Genomic DNA, 14,592 nt, shown 5'->3' with positions numbered 1-14,592 from the left:
ATGCATTTATTCAGTAAATATGACACTCCATTTGTAGTCAGACTGGAGATCACTCTCTCTCAGACTCGTCTTGTGTCTGGACGGTGTCTCGATGGGCAGCGTATTGGGCCATGTTTGGCAATCCTGATGCTACACAACAACTCAGAGCACTACGTAAAATGCCCATTTCATTTGCATCAAACCTGTATAGAAAACAAATGCAAAGAATGCAATGAAATATAGCCTGCATTCGACTTAGATACTTACACTTATATCTAATGAAGTGTGAAATGATCTGTGAGATTTAGTGTTTGTGGAAGTTACCATTCATCTGTCGTCGTGTCGTAACACTCCACATCACAGGTGGTTCCGAATCCATTGAATCCTCCCGCCACAAACAACTGACCATTGACTACCTGGATTTTGAGGAAAGTAAAAAGGAAAAAAAAAATAATGTACTAAAGTCTTTATCTTGACATGAATGAATCTTATGGATGCAACACTTCAATTAAAAAGTAGCCAATCATTTTTTGACAATTATGTAGGTAGATGTTTTTATAGTCAAACACATTGATCTTTGAAGCCTTCAACAATATTTCATAGTTTCACCAGAGACAGATATTAACTGACCACCTCTCACCTCAATGCCAAAGTTGCTGCGTGGATTAAACATTGATGCAATGTCACGCCAAATGTTTCTCTGAGGATTGTAGACCTCCACACTGCTCAAACGACTGATACCATCAAAACCACCAACCTTTAAATAAATACACTCTTTATTGATCTATTCTGTGCATTTGTATATGCGCATTGCACAACCATGCATGTATAAGTGCAACCTTTAAACTGTGATTGATCCATATTTCTGTATTTGTGTTATGGTTATCATAGTTCATTAAAACTATAACCCTGATATGTGTGAGTGTTTAATACTCACAGCATACACTAGATCTGCATGAGCGATCACACCAACACCACTGCGGCGGCTGCTCATGGGAGCGATGAGAGTCCACTGGTTTGTTTCAGGGTTGAATGTCTCAGCAGAGAAGAGACACTCGACCCCAGTAAAACCACCACAGATATAAATCTGACAAACACAAAAATAACATGCATGATGTTTGTGCACAATCATCACAGATTGATCAGAAAACCAGTTTTTAAAACACTCTGTAAATTGTATGATATTCCTTTCCAAATTTACACTTGTCCCATGCCATATCTCAATTTCACATTTCCTTCATGCTTTGCATTAATAGTGTCCAGCAGAATAGTGTGGAATCATGGGTGAGTGCTCTTACCCTGCCCTGCAGTGAGGTGGCGCTGGCATCACTCCTCCGTTCATTCATGGGTGTCATCATTGTCCACTGATTGGTGTTAGGATCGTAGCGCTCTACTGTTTTAAGCCGTTGGTGTCCATCAAAACCACCAATGGCATAAATGAGCCCGTCTAGAACTGCAACACTTACATAGCATCGGCGTTCATACATGGGGGCCACCTACAACACACCAAATCAGTGTGCGGACACACATCAATACACCATCTCATTGGTTCTGTCTTATCAGTTGCAAATAAATACAATGGTATTATTTTTCTTAATGCTATTTGTTTGTTTGTTTTTTTGACACAGTCATGATGGGAACTCTGGTGTATTATATTATATTATATTATATTATATTATATTATTAAGCTACAACAATTTTTGGAACACAAACAAAAATGTATGATGGATTTACCACTTTGTAATATGTAATATGGTAATACAGTGGTATTCTTTGAAGTAAAGTGGAGTACAGCACATCATTCAGCACTAGGTCCATATCAAAGTACAATTTAGTACCATCACTGTACAACAATACTGTTTTATAAAGGAAGCTAAATTAAAGTTACATGTTGACCTACAGCATTACTCACCTCTTGCCAAGTCTGAGTGATAAGACTGAATTTCCTCACACTGTTGAAATAGTCCACACCATCAAAACCACCAATGCAGTAGACAAAATCATCCAGGACTGCTGTACCAAGATAGGCTCTGGGACGCTCATCCTCTTGAGTCATCCTGACCCAGCAGTCTGCCTTCACATCATACGCCTCAATCACATTGGTGGGATTGCCGTCGCTCCATCCTCCGATGGCCAATAGGATCGATGAGGGCAGACGTGGACGTGTCAGTTGATGCATGAGTTCTGAGTCGGTGGGTTCATCCATGTTGAGGTCAAACAAAGCCTTCATAGCATTGATGATAACAGGCAAGCAGGCTTCATTCTCCATTACTAGTGCATTGCACTTTACATTATTGAGGAAGTATTCTGATGTTACGAACCCCAATCGAACCTAAAGCACAAGGGAGTGTTTTGACTTTCAGAGACTGTTCCAAGACTGTTACTAAGCAGTTTTATGGTGTTCAAAAATGAAAACGTATTTCCAAAAAGACTTCACACATTAAGTTGTTTATTGAAAATTGATTTAAAAAAAAGTGAGTTATTGCTTAAAACATGAAGAAAAAATCTGTCAGAAGGGGAAGAACAATAAACTTGAATGCCCGTTGAATTGTTGTTGGTTTTTTTTAATTGTATATTTTTTCTTTCCGCATGCCAGGATTATGTAATAAAAACTAAAACTAAAACCCTAAAATAAATAAAAACCTTTTCTCATTTATATTTAGTCAGATGTAAACTAAAATAACTAAAAATTACACTGAAGAAATGTCTGCAAATTATAGACAAATTTAAATATATATATATGAATGGCAAACCACAAAACAAAATTTCTACATTTAACTAACAATAATAGTAGAAAAAAAATCTTGATTTAAGATTTTTAGGATATTGGCAATGAAAAACAAGACAAAAATCTTAGTTACCTTCGGCAGAAGTACGGCAATGTGTTGCCTCCTGTTTTCTGGTTCATGATTAATCCAGTGGAGGACGGCTTCAAAAACCACCTCCTCCTGTTTGACATTCAGCTCATCCTCATCAATGATCTCCTCAAGCTGTTCTAGGGAGAGCTCCAGGAACTCCTCAGATACGTGCAGAACCTCCTCAAAGTGCTGCAGGATGTAGTCCTTTGCTTTACAGTGGAGCTTTGAGCAGGAGAAAAAGTCCTCTGTAAACTTGCAGATGCCAATGCAGTTCTCTGGGCATAAATGTGACTCCAGGAACTGACAGCAGGCATCTACAAGACCTGAGACTAAGATCATTTCAGCCGCCACCAAGAGCTCCACCACATTCTCTTGAGTAATGAGCACAGATCTTGTGTACGCATACTGAATAATAAGAGGCAGGATGTCTTGGGATATTCCTGGAATTTCACAGACATGTTGTGAGGTGTTCCAGTTGTTGGAGAAAAGAGCCCTTTTAACAAATTTGACAAAGAAATGCATTAATAATGAGCATATATAGAATAACTTTTCGTTATTTACTTTTTAATTTCAGCCAAATTTACTTGAGAAACAGATTAGTTATTAAATTCAAAATTCTGGGTAAAACTTCATTCATCCACTTCCAGAATCAAATTTACAGAAGGTTTTTTTCCCCTAGATATCAAGGTTACATTCTTTGTTCTGGCAATACTCTCATTCATTTTCATGCATTTATATATTTGGACAGCTTTGGCAGTATTAACAGAATGATGTTAGCAGTGGAAATTATTTACTTTACAGTAATAATTGGTAATTTGCAAACAATTGCAGTTCAAATGCTTCCACTCACCTAAAGTAGGTGCTGCAGCCACACATGACGATCTTGTGCACTTGAAATTCTGTGTCGTTTGACTTGATGATCATGTCAGTGTGTTCCCCCAGTAAACGTGCTTCATCAAACACGTCAAAAGCTGTGGCTCTTATGTTCTCCATGTTCTCTCACTAAATTGCAAATCAATGTTAGACTTCTCACCTCAAACTCTGATTAAAGTCACCTCAGGATTGTGTCTTTGTGGGGACTTTTGCTCAGGAGAGTTCTATAGAATGTCTTTATGACATCATAGTAGAGCTTTGTATATTTCTTTCAGTTTGTGTCTTGGCCACATGCAGAGTTTTGTTTTATCAATTCCTTTTGCATAAAACATCTTCACAGTCACAAAGATATTAAAAAATATTAAAAACTCAGTGACTAATAAAATAAATAAAGCATGTTATTTATAATTAATCATTTGAATAGGGGAGAGCGGGGCACAACCTACCGCTTTTTCACTCTCTCGGTTTGTGTAAATCTACTTAGGGTTTAGAGTATTTTTTTCCGCACGTTCATTTCCCACATGTCTACTACAATTATGTTTTTTTTTTGTTTTTTTTTAAATACAGTGTATACTTTTTTTCTTGATTTACCCTGAAAGAATGGAAGTGAAATGTGACAACATGCCCCATAGGTGGGGTACATTGTATGTGAGGGGCACATTGTAACATCACCATATAACAGCTTGAAATCCTATCTGATCTAATAAAAAAAAATGTACAAGTCAAACCAAAATATTTTCTTAATAAAATACAATTATTAACTTTTTCATATAAAATATTGGCATTTTTTAATAATTAATAATAAAAAATTTTTTAAGTTTGACAACAAATACACCGGAAAACACAGATATACTGCATAGTTCAAAACAAAATAATAATCAATAATTTCTGAACATTGATTCCCAGTCTTTATTTACATGTTTCTCATGTTTTCTCAATAGAATTTATAAAAGTATAGAATACCATATTTCTAATAGGGGCACATTGTAACACAATGTTACATACAACATGCACCAACTGCACAACTGGGGTTTAAACCCTGCTAGTGTCTTCTGCTAGTTAGTGAAGCATTAAAGAACTATATCAACTGTTAAACAACAGATTGGAGATTAAAATAATATCAGATTTGTCTGATTTTAAATAAACACAAAAAAAAGAGATGAAAAATTAACTTAAGTAAGAAATGTACTTTTGCTATGGTTAAATAAATGTTCAGTGATATCTTACAAAGATTTCAGAATTTTGGCACAATTATTTCTCTATATAATATATATTTCTCTGTATTCATAATAATAGTTATGATTATTTTCAGAAGTCAATAATGACAAAAATTATAGGCTTGACTGTTTAATGTAACACAAAAGATGCATATAGATTATGCCTATAGTAATGAAAACAAAATCAGAGAGTTTAGTAAAGACTATTTATGAGTTTAATCTCTCATACACAATAAATAATCATATAAAAGAAGCCAGTAAATGACAGCAATTATTAAACAGTTTAATAAACCAATAAATAGTTTAATCAGTAAACAGAGTTCTCAATATTATATGTTAGTTAGTTGAGCTGTAAAAATCCCTTGCAATGTTTAATTTTTTAAATGAACAACACTACCTGAGAGAAAGTTAAACATTTGGAATACAGCCTTTTTTTTTAATGCATTTATTCAGTAAATATGACACTCCATTTGTAGTCAGACTGGAGATCATTCTCTCTCAGACTCGTCTTGTGTCTGGACGGTGTCTCGATGGGCAGCGTATTGGGCCATGTTTGGCAATCCTGATGCTACACAACAACTCAGAGCACTACGTAAAATGCCCATTTCATTTGCATCAAACCTGTATAGAAAACAGATGCAAAGAATGCAATGAAATATAGCCTGCATTGGACTTAGATACTTACACTTATATCTAATGAAGTGTGAAATGATCTGTGAGATTTAGTGTTTGTGGAAGTTACCATTCATCTGTCGTCGTGTCGTAACACTCCACATCACAGGTGGTTCCGAATCCATTGAATCCTCCCGCCACAAACAACTGACCATTGACTACCTGGATTTTGAGGAAAGTAAAAAGGAAAAAATAATAATAATGTAGGCTACTAAAGTCTTTATCTTGACATGAATAAATCTTATGGATGCAACACTTCAATTAAAAAGTAGCCTATCATTTTTTGACAATTATGTAGGTAGATGTTTTTATAGTCAAACACATTGATCTTTGAAGCCTTCAACAATATTTCATAGTTTCACCAGAGACAGATATTAACTGACCACCTCTCACCTCAATGCCAAAGTTGCTGCGTGGATTAAACATTGATGCAATGTCACGCCAAATGTTACTCTGAGGATTGTAGACCTCCACACTGCTCAAACGACTGATACCATCAAAACCACCAACCTTTAAATAAATACACTCTTTATTGATCTATTCTGTGCATTTGTATATGCGCATTGCACAACCATGCATGCATAAGTGCAACCTTTAAACTGTGATTGATCCATATTTCTGTATTTGTGTTATGGTTATCATAGTTAATTAAAACTATAACCCTGATATGTGTGAGTGTTTAATACTCACAGCATACACTAGATCTGCATGAGCGATCACACCAACACCACTGCGGCGGCTGCTCATGGGAGCGATGAGAGTCCACTGGTTTGTTTCAGGGTTGAATGTCTCAGCAGAGAAGAGACACTCGACCCCAGTAAAACCACCACAGATATAAATCTGACAAACACAAAAATAACATGCATGATGTTTGTGCACAATCATCACAGATTGATCAGAAAACCAGTTTTTAAAACACTCTGTAAATTGTATGATATTCCTTTCCAAATTGACACTTTTCCCATGCCATATCTCAATTACACATTTCCTTCATGCTTTGCATTAATAGTGTCCAGCAGAATAGTGTGGAATCATGGGTGAGTGCTCTTACCCTGCCCTGCAGTGAGGTGGCGCTAGCATCACTCCTCCGTTCATTCATGGGTGTCATCATTGTCCACTGATTGGTGTTAGGATCGTAGCGCTCTACTGTTTTAAGCCGTTGGTGTCCATCAAAACCACCAATGGCATAAATGAGCCCATCTAGAACTGCAACACTTACATAGCATCGGCGTTCATACATGGGGGCCACCTACAACACACCAAATCAGTGTGCGGACACACATCAATACACCATCTCATTGGTTCTGTCTTATCAGTTGCAAATAAATACAATGGTATTATTTTTCTTAATGCTATTTTTTTTTTTTTTTTTGACACAGTCATGATGGGAACTCTGGTGTATTATATTATATTATATTATATTATTAAGCTACAACAATTTTTGGAACACAAACAAAAATGTATGATGGATTTACCACTTTGTAATATGTAATATGGTAATACAGTGGTATTCTTTGAAGTAGTGTGGAGTACAGCACATCATTCAGCACTAGGTCCATATCAAAGTACAATTCAGTACCATCACTGTACAACAATACTGTTTTATAAAGGAAGCTAAATTAAAGTTACATGTTGACCTACAGCATTACTCACCTCTTGCCAAGTCTGAGTTATAAGATTGAATTTCCTCACACTGTTGAAATAGTCCACACCATCAAAACCACCAATGCAGTAGACAAAATCATCCAGGACTGCTGTACCAAGATAGGCTCTGGGACGCTCATCCTCTTGAGTCATCCTGACCCAGCAGTCTGCCTTCACATCATACGCCTCAATCACATTGGTGGGATTGCCGTCGCTCCATCCTCCGATGGCCAATAGGATCGATGAGGGCAGACGTGGACGTGTCAGTTTATGCATGAGTTTTGAGTCGGTGGGTTCATCCATGTTGAGGTCAAACAAAGCCTTCATAGCATTGATGATAACAGGCAAGCAGGCTTCATTCTCCATTACTAGTGCATTGCACTTTACATTATTGAGGAAGTATTCTGATGTTACGAACCCCAATCGAACCTAAAGCGCAAGGGAGAGTTTTGACTTTCAGAGACTGTTCCAAGACTGTTACTAAGCAGTTTTATGGTGTTCAAAAATGAAAACGTATTTCCAAAAAGACTTCACACATTAAGTTGTTTATTGAAAATTGATTTAAAAAAAAGTGAGTTATTGCTTAAAACATGTAGAAAAAATTTGTCAGAAGGGGAAGAACAATAAACTTGAATGCCCGTTGAATTGTTTGTTTTTTTTTAATTGTATATTTTTCTTTCCGCATGCCAGGATTATTGTAATAAAAACTAAAACTAAAACCCTAAAATAAATAAAAACCTTTTCTCATTTTTATTTAGTCAGATGTAAACTAAAATAACTAAAAATTAAACTGAAGAAATGTCTGTAAATTATAGACAAATTTAAAAATATATATATGAATGTGAATGGCAAACCACAAAACAAAATTTCTACGTTTAACTAACAATAATAGCAGAAAATGAATCTTGATTTAAGATTTTTAAGATATTGGCAATGAAAAACAAGACAAAAATCTTAGTTACCTTCGGCAGAAGTACGGCAATGTGTTGCCTCCTGTTTTCTGGTTCATGATTAATCCAGTGGAGGACGGCTTCAAAAACCACCTCCTCCTGTTTGACATTCAGCTCATCCTCATCAATGATCTCCTCAAGCTGTTCTAGGGAGAGCTCCAGGAACTCCTCAGATACGTGCAGAACCTCCTCAAAGTGCTGCAGGATGTAGTGCTTTGCTTTACAGTGGAGCTTTGAGCAGGAGAAAAAGTCCTCTGTAAACTTGCAGATGCCAATGCAGTTCTCTGGGCATAAATGTGACTCCAGGAACTGACAGCAGGCATCTACAAGACCTGAGACTAAGATCATTTCAGCCGCCACCAAGAGCTCCACCACATTCTCTTGAGTAATGAGCACAGATCTTGTGTACGCATACTGAATAATGAGAAGCAGGATGTCTTGGGATACTCCTGGAATTTCACAGACATGTTGTGAGGTGTTCCAGTTGTTGGAGAAAAGAGCCCTTTTAACAAATTTGACAAAGAAATGCATTAATAATGAGCATATATAGAATAACTTTTCGTTATTTACTTTTTAATTTCAGCCAAATTTACTTGAGAAACAGATTAGTTATTAAATTCAAAATTCTGGGTAAAACTTCATTCATCCACTTCCAGAATCAAATTTACAGAATGTTTTTTTCCTAGATATCAAGGTTACATTCTTTGTTCTGGCAATACTCTCATTCATTTTCATGCATTTATATATTTGGACAGCTTTGGCAGTATTAACAGAATGATGTTAGCAGTGGAAATTATTTACTTTACAGTAATAATTGGTAATTTGCAAACAATTGCAGTTCAAATGCTTCCACTCACCTAAAGTAGGTGCTGCAGCCACACATGACGATCTTGTGCACTTGAAATTCTGTGTCGTTTGACTTGATGATCATGTCAGTGTGTTCCCCCAGTAAACGTGCTTCATCAAACACGTCAAAAGCTGTGGCTCTTATGTTCTCCATGTTCTCTCACTAAATTGCAAATCAATGTTAGACTTCTCACCTCAAACTCTGATTAAAGTCACCTCAGGATTGTGTCTTTGTGGGGACTTTTGCTCAGGAGAGTTCTATAGAATGTCTTTATGACATCATAGTAGAGCTTTGTATATTTCTTTCAGTTTGTGTCTTGGCCACATGCAGAGTTTTGTTTTATCAATTCCTTTTGCATAAAACATCTTCACAGTCACAAAGATATTAAAAAATATTAAAAACTCAGTGACTAATAAAATAAATAAAGCATGTTATTTATAATTAATCATTTGAATAGGGGAGAGCGGGGCACAACCTACCGCTTTTTCACTCTCTCGGTTTGTGTAAATCTACTTAGGGTTTAGAGTATTTTTTTCCGCACGTTCATTTCCCACATGTCTACTACAATTATGTTTTTTTTTTGTTTTTTTTTTAAATACAGTGTATACTTTTTTTCTTGATTTACCCTGAAAGAATGGAAGTGAAATGTGACAACATGCCCCATAGGTGGGGTACATTGTATGTGAGGGGCACATTGTAACATCACCATATAACAGCTTGAAATCCTATCTGATCTAATAAAAAAAAATGTACAAGTCAAACCAAAATATTTTCTTAATAAAATACAATTATTAACTTTTTCATATAAAATATTGGCATTTTTTAATAATTAATAATAAAAAAAATTTTAAGTTTGACAACAAATACACCGGAAAACACAGATATACTGCATAGTTCAAAACAAAATAATAATCAATAATTTCTGAACATTGATTCCCAGTCTTTATTTACATGTTTCTCATGTTTTCTCAATAGAATTTATAAAAGTATAGAATACCATATTTCTAATAGGGGCACATTGTAACACAATGTTACATACAACATGCACCAACTGCACAACTGGGGTTTAAACCCTGCTAGTGTCTTCTGCTAGTTAGTGAAGCATTAAAGAACTATATCAACTGTTAAACAACAGATTGGAGATTAAAATAATATCAGATTTGTCTGATTTTAAATAAACACAAAAAAAAGAGATGAAAAATTAACTTAAGTAAGAAATGTACTTTTGCTATGGTTAAATAAATGTTCAGTGATATCTTACAAAGATTTCAGAATTTTGGCGCAATTATTTCTCTATATAATATATATTTCTCTGTATTCATAATAATAGTTATGATTATTTTCAGAAGTCAATAATGACAAAAATTATAGGCTTGACTGTTTAATGTAACACAAAAGATGCATATAGATTATGCCTATAGTAATGAAAACAAAATCAGAGAGTTTAGTAAAGACTATTTATGAGTTTAATCACTCATACACAATAAATAATCATATAAAAGAAGCCAGTAAATGACAGCAATTATTAAACAGTTTAATAAACCAATAAATAGTTTAATCAGTAAACAGAGTTCTCAATATTATATGTTTGTTAGTTGGGCTGTAAAAATCCCTTGCAATGTTTAATTTTTTAAATGAACAACACTACCTGAGAGAAAGTTAAACATTTGGAATACAGCCTTTTTTTTGAATGCATTTATTCAGTAAATATGACACTCCATTTGTAGTCTTGGAGATCATTCTCTCTCAGACTCGTCTTGTGTCTGGACGGTGTCTCGATGGGCAGCGTATTGGGCCATGTTTGGCAATCCTGATGCTACACAACAACTCAGAGCACTACGTAAAATGCCCATTTCATTTGCATCAAACCTGTATAGAAAACAAAGAATGCAATGAAATATAGCCTGCATTGGACTTAGATACTTACACTTATATCTAATGAAGTGTGAAATGATCTGTGAGATTTAGTGTTTGTGGAAGTTACCATTCATCTGTCGTCGTGTCGTAACACTCCACATCACAGGTGGTTCTGAACCCATTAAATCCTCCCACAGCAAACAACTGACCATTGACTACCTGGATTTTGAGGAAAGTAAAAAGGAAATTAAATAATGTACAGCTAAAGTCTTTATCTTGACATGAATAAATCTTATGGATGCAACACTTCAATTAAAAAGTATCATTTTTTGACGATTATGTGGGTAGATGTTTTTTTATAGTCAAACACATTGATCTCACCTCAATGCCAAAGTTGCTGCGTGGATTAAACATTGATGCAATGTCACGCCAAATGTTTCTCTGAGGATTGTAGACCTCCACACTGCTCAAACGACTGGTACCATCAAAACCACCAACCTTTAAATAAATACACTTTTTATTGATCTATTCTGTGCATTTGTATATGCGCATTGCACAACCATGCATGTATAAGTGCAACCTTTAAACTGTGATTGATCCATATTTCTGTATTTGTGTTATGGTTATCATAGTTAATTAAAACTATAACCCTGATATGTGTGAGTGTTTAATACTCACAGCATACACTAGATCTGCATGAGCGATCACACCAACACCACTGCGGCGGCTGCTCATGGGAGCGATGAGAGTCCACTGGTTTGTTTCAGGGTTGAATGTCTCAGCAGAGAAGAGACACTCGACCCCAGTAAAACCACCACAGATATAAATCTGACAAACACAAAAATAACATGCATGATGTTTGTGCACAATCATCACAGATTGATCAGAGAACCAGTTTTTAAAACACTCTGTAAATTGTATGATATTCCTTTCAAAATTAACACTTTTCCCATGCCATATCTCAATTACACATTTCCTTCATGCTTTGCATTAATAGTGTCCAGCAGAATAGTGTGGAATCATGGGTGAGTGCTCTTACCCTGCCCTGCAGTGAGGTGGCGCTGGCATCACTCCTCCGTTCATTCATGGGTGTCATCATTGTCCACTGATTGGTGTTAGGATCGTAGCGCTCTACTGTTTTAAGCCGTTGGTGTCCATCAAAACCACCAATGGCATAAATGAGCCCGTCTAGAACTGCAACACTTACATAGCATCGGCGTTCATACATGGGGGCCACCTACAACACACCAAATCAGTGTGCGGACACACATCAATACACCATCTCATTGGTTCTCATTGGTCTTATCAGTTGCAAATAAATACAATGGTATTATTTTTCTTAATGTTTTTTTTTTTTTTTTTTTTTTTGAAACAGTCATGATGGGAACTCTGGTGTATTATATTATATTATATTATATTATATTATATTATATTATATTATATTATATTATATTATATTATATTATATTATATTATATTATATTATATTATATTATATTATATTATATTATATTATTAAGCTACAACAATTGTTGGAACACAAACAAAAATGTATCATGGTTTTACCACTTTGTAATATGTAATATGGTAATACAGTGGTATTCTTTGAAGTAAAGTGGAGTACAGCACATCATTCAGCACTAGGTCCATATCAAAGTACAATTTAGTACCATCACTGTACAACAATACTGTTTTATAAAGGAAGCTAAATTAAAGTTACATGTTGACCTACATCATTACTCACCTCTTGCCAAGTCTGAGTGATAAGACTGAATTTCCTCACACTGTTGAAATAGTCCACACCATCAAAACCACCAATGCAGTAGACAAAATCATCCAGGACTGCTGTACCAAGATAGGCTCTGGGACGCTCATCCTCTTGAGTCATCCTGACCCAGCAGTCTGCCTTCACATCATACGCCTCAATCACATTGGTGGGATTGCCGTCGCTCCATCCTCCGATGGCCAATAGGATCGATGAGGGCAGACGTGGACGTGTCAGTTTATGCATGAGTTCTGAGTCGGTGGGTTCATCCATGTGGAGGTCAAACAGAGCCTTCATAGCATTGATGATAACAGGCAAGCAGGCTTCATTCTCCATTACTAGTGCATTGCACTTTACATTATTGAGGAAGTATTCTGATGTTACGAACCCCAATCGAACCTAAAGCAAGAGAGTTTTGACTTTCAGAGACTGTTCCAAGACTGTTACTAAGCAGTTTTATGGTGTTCAAAAATAAAAACAGATTTCCAAAAAGACTTCACACATTAAGTTGTTTATTGAAAATTGATTTAAAATAAAATGAGTTATTGCTTAAAACATGAAGAAAAAATCTGTCAGAAGGGGAAGAACAACAAACTTGATTGCCCATTGAATTGTTTATTTTTATTACCGCATGCCAGGATTATTGTAGTTAAACTAAAACTAAAACCCTAAAATAAATGAAAACCTTTTCTCATTTTTATTTAGTCAGATGTAAACTAAAATAACTAAAAATTAAACTGAAGAAATGTCTGTAAATTATAGACAAATTTAAAAATATATATATGAATGTGAATGGCAAACCACAAAACAAAATTTCTACGTTTAACTAACAATAATAGCAGAAAATGAATCTTGATTTAAGATTTTTAAGATATTGGCAATGAAAAACAAGACAAAAATCTTAGTTACCTTCGGCAGAAGTACGGCAATGTGTTGCCTCCGGTTTTCTGGTTTATGATTAATCCAGTGGAGGACGGCTTCAAAAACCACCTCCTCCTGTTTGACATTCAGCTCATCCTCATCAATGATCTCCTCAAGCTGTTCTAGGGAGAGCTCCAGGAACTCCTCAGATACGTGCAGAACCTCCTCAAAGTGCTGCAGGATGTAGTGCTTTGCTTTACAGTGGAGCTTTGAGCAGGAGAAAAAGTCCTCTGTAAACTTGCAGATGCCAATGCAGTTCTCTGGGCATAAATGTGACTCCAGGAACTGACAGCAGGCATCTACAAGACCTGAGACTAAGATCATTTCAGCCGCCACCAAGAGCTCCACCACATTCTCTTGAGTAATGAGCACAGATCTTGTGTACGCATACTGAATAATGAGAAGCAGGATGTCTTGGGATACTCCTGGAATTTCACAGACATGTTGTGAGGTGTTCCAGTTGTTGGAGAAAAGAGCCCTTTTAACAAATTTGACAAAGAAATGCATTAATAATGAGCATACAATAACTTTTCGTTATTTACTCTTTAATTTCAGCCAAATTTACTTGAGAAACAGATTAGTTATTAAATTCGAAATTCTGGGTAAAACTTCATTCATAGCCACTTCCAGAATCAAATTTCCAGAATGTTTTTTTTTCCCTAGATATCAAGGTTACATTCTTTGTTCTGGCAATACACTCATTCATTTTCATGCATTTATATATTTGGACAGCTTTGGCAGTATTAACAGAATTATGTTAATACTTGTTAATGTAAGATGTTAATGCAAATGCTTCCACTCACCTAAAGTAGGTGCTGCAGCCACACATGACGATCTTGTGCACTTGAAATTCTGTGTCGTTTGACTTGATGATCATGTCAGTGTGTTCCCCCAGTAAACGTGCTTCATCAAACACGTCAAAAGCTGTGGCTCTTATGTTCTCCATGTTCTCTCAGTAAATTGTAAATCAATGTTAGACTTCTCACCTCAAACTCTGATTAAAGTCACC

General features: G+C 35.7%; 3 protein-coding genes across 3 annotated transcripts; all 3 read right to left on the bottom strand.

The window, feature by feature from the left end:
- Positions 1–3,920, bottom strand: LOC148973555 (kelch-like protein 10). The gene is made up of 8 exons (XM_089120287.1): positions 3,688–3,920; positions 2,841–3,330; positions 1,892–2,311; positions 1,278–1,475; positions 917–1,066; positions 620–736; positions 304–395; positions 1–182 (listed from the first exon to the last, which is right to left on the bottom strand). The coding sequence occupies exons 1-8, from the start codon at positions 3,828–3,830 to the stop codon at positions 50–52; spliced, it is 1,743 nt and encodes a 580-aa protein (XP_088976413.1). The 5' UTR covers positions 3,831–3,920; the 3' UTR covers positions 1–49.
- A 1,439-nt stretch (positions 3,921–5,359) lies between these two features.
- LOC120478524 (kelch-like protein 10) lies at positions 5,360–9,226 on the bottom strand. The gene is made up of 8 exons (XM_089120288.1): positions 9,051–9,226; positions 8,206–8,695; positions 7,253–7,672; positions 6,651–6,848; positions 6,290–6,439; positions 5,993–6,109; positions 5,670–5,761; positions 5,360–5,548 (listed from the first exon to the last, which is right to left on the bottom strand). Exons 1-8 carry the CDS (start codon positions 9,191–9,193, stop codon positions 5,416–5,418), a joined length of 1,743 nt encoding a protein of 580 aa, XP_088976414.1. The 5' UTR covers positions 9,194–9,226; the 3' UTR covers positions 5,360–5,415.
- A 1,400-nt stretch (positions 9,227–10,626) lies between these two features.
- LOC120478529 (kelch-like protein 10) lies at positions 10,627–14,592 on the bottom strand. Its single transcript, XM_089119978.1, has 8 exons — positions 14,387–14,592; positions 13,572–14,061; positions 12,642–13,061; positions 11,937–12,134; positions 11,576–11,725; positions 11,279–11,395; positions 11,025–11,116; positions 10,627–10,909 (listed from the first exon to the last, which is right to left on the bottom strand). Exons 1-8 carry the CDS (start codon positions 14,527–14,529, stop codon positions 10,777–10,779), a joined length of 1,743 nt encoding a protein of 580 aa, XP_088976104.1. The 5' UTR covers positions 14,530–14,592; the 3' UTR covers positions 10,627–10,776.

Source organism: Pimephales promelas, chromosome 15 (assembly GCF_988280905.1).
Source record: "Pimephales promelas chromosome 15, fPimPro1.hap1.1, whole genome shotgun sequence".
NCBI lineage: Eukaryota > Metazoa > Chordata > Actinopteri > Cypriniformes > Leuciscidae > Pimephales > Pimephales promelas.
Note: the sequence above shows the minus strand (reverse complement) of the source record. Positions and strands in the feature narration are given on the sequence as shown.

Coding starts and splice junctions, on each gene's coding strand:
- LOC120478524 (XM_089120288.1), bottom strand. CDS start 9,193: ATGGAGAACATAAGAGCCACAGCTTTTGACGTGTTTGATGAAGCACGT. Junction 6,440..6,650: donor CCACCTCACTGCAGGGCAGG/GTAAGAGCACTC, acceptor TGTGTTTGTCAG/ATTTATATCTGTGGTGGTTT. Junction 6,110..6,289: donor ATGCAGATCTAGTGTATGCT/GTGAGTATTAAA, acceptor ATTTATTTAAAG/GTTGGTGGTTTTGATGGTAT.
- LOC148973555 (XM_089120287.1), bottom strand. CDS start 3,830: ATGGAGAACATAAGAGCCACAGCTTTTGACGTGTTTGATGAAGCACGT. Junction 2,312..2,840: donor TTGCCGTACTTCTGCCGAAG/GTAACTAAGATT, acceptor CTTGTGCTTTAG/GTTCGATTGGGGTTCGTAAC. Junction 396..619: donor GCAGCAACTTTGGCATTGAG/GTGAGAGGTGGT, acceptor CTCAAAATCCAG/GTAGTCAATGGTCAGTTGTT.
- LOC120478529 (XM_089119978.1), bottom strand. CDS start 14,529: ATGGAGAACATAAGAGCCACAGCTTTTGACGTGTTTGATGAAGCACGT. Junction 14,062..14,386: donor GGCTGCAGCACCTACTTTAG/GTGAGTGGAAGC, acceptor ATTTGTTAAAAG/GGCTCTTTTCTCCAACAACT. Junction 12,135..12,641: donor TCACTCAGACTTGGCAAGAG/GTGAGTAATGAT, acceptor GGTGTGTTGTAG/GTGGCCCCCATGTATGAACG.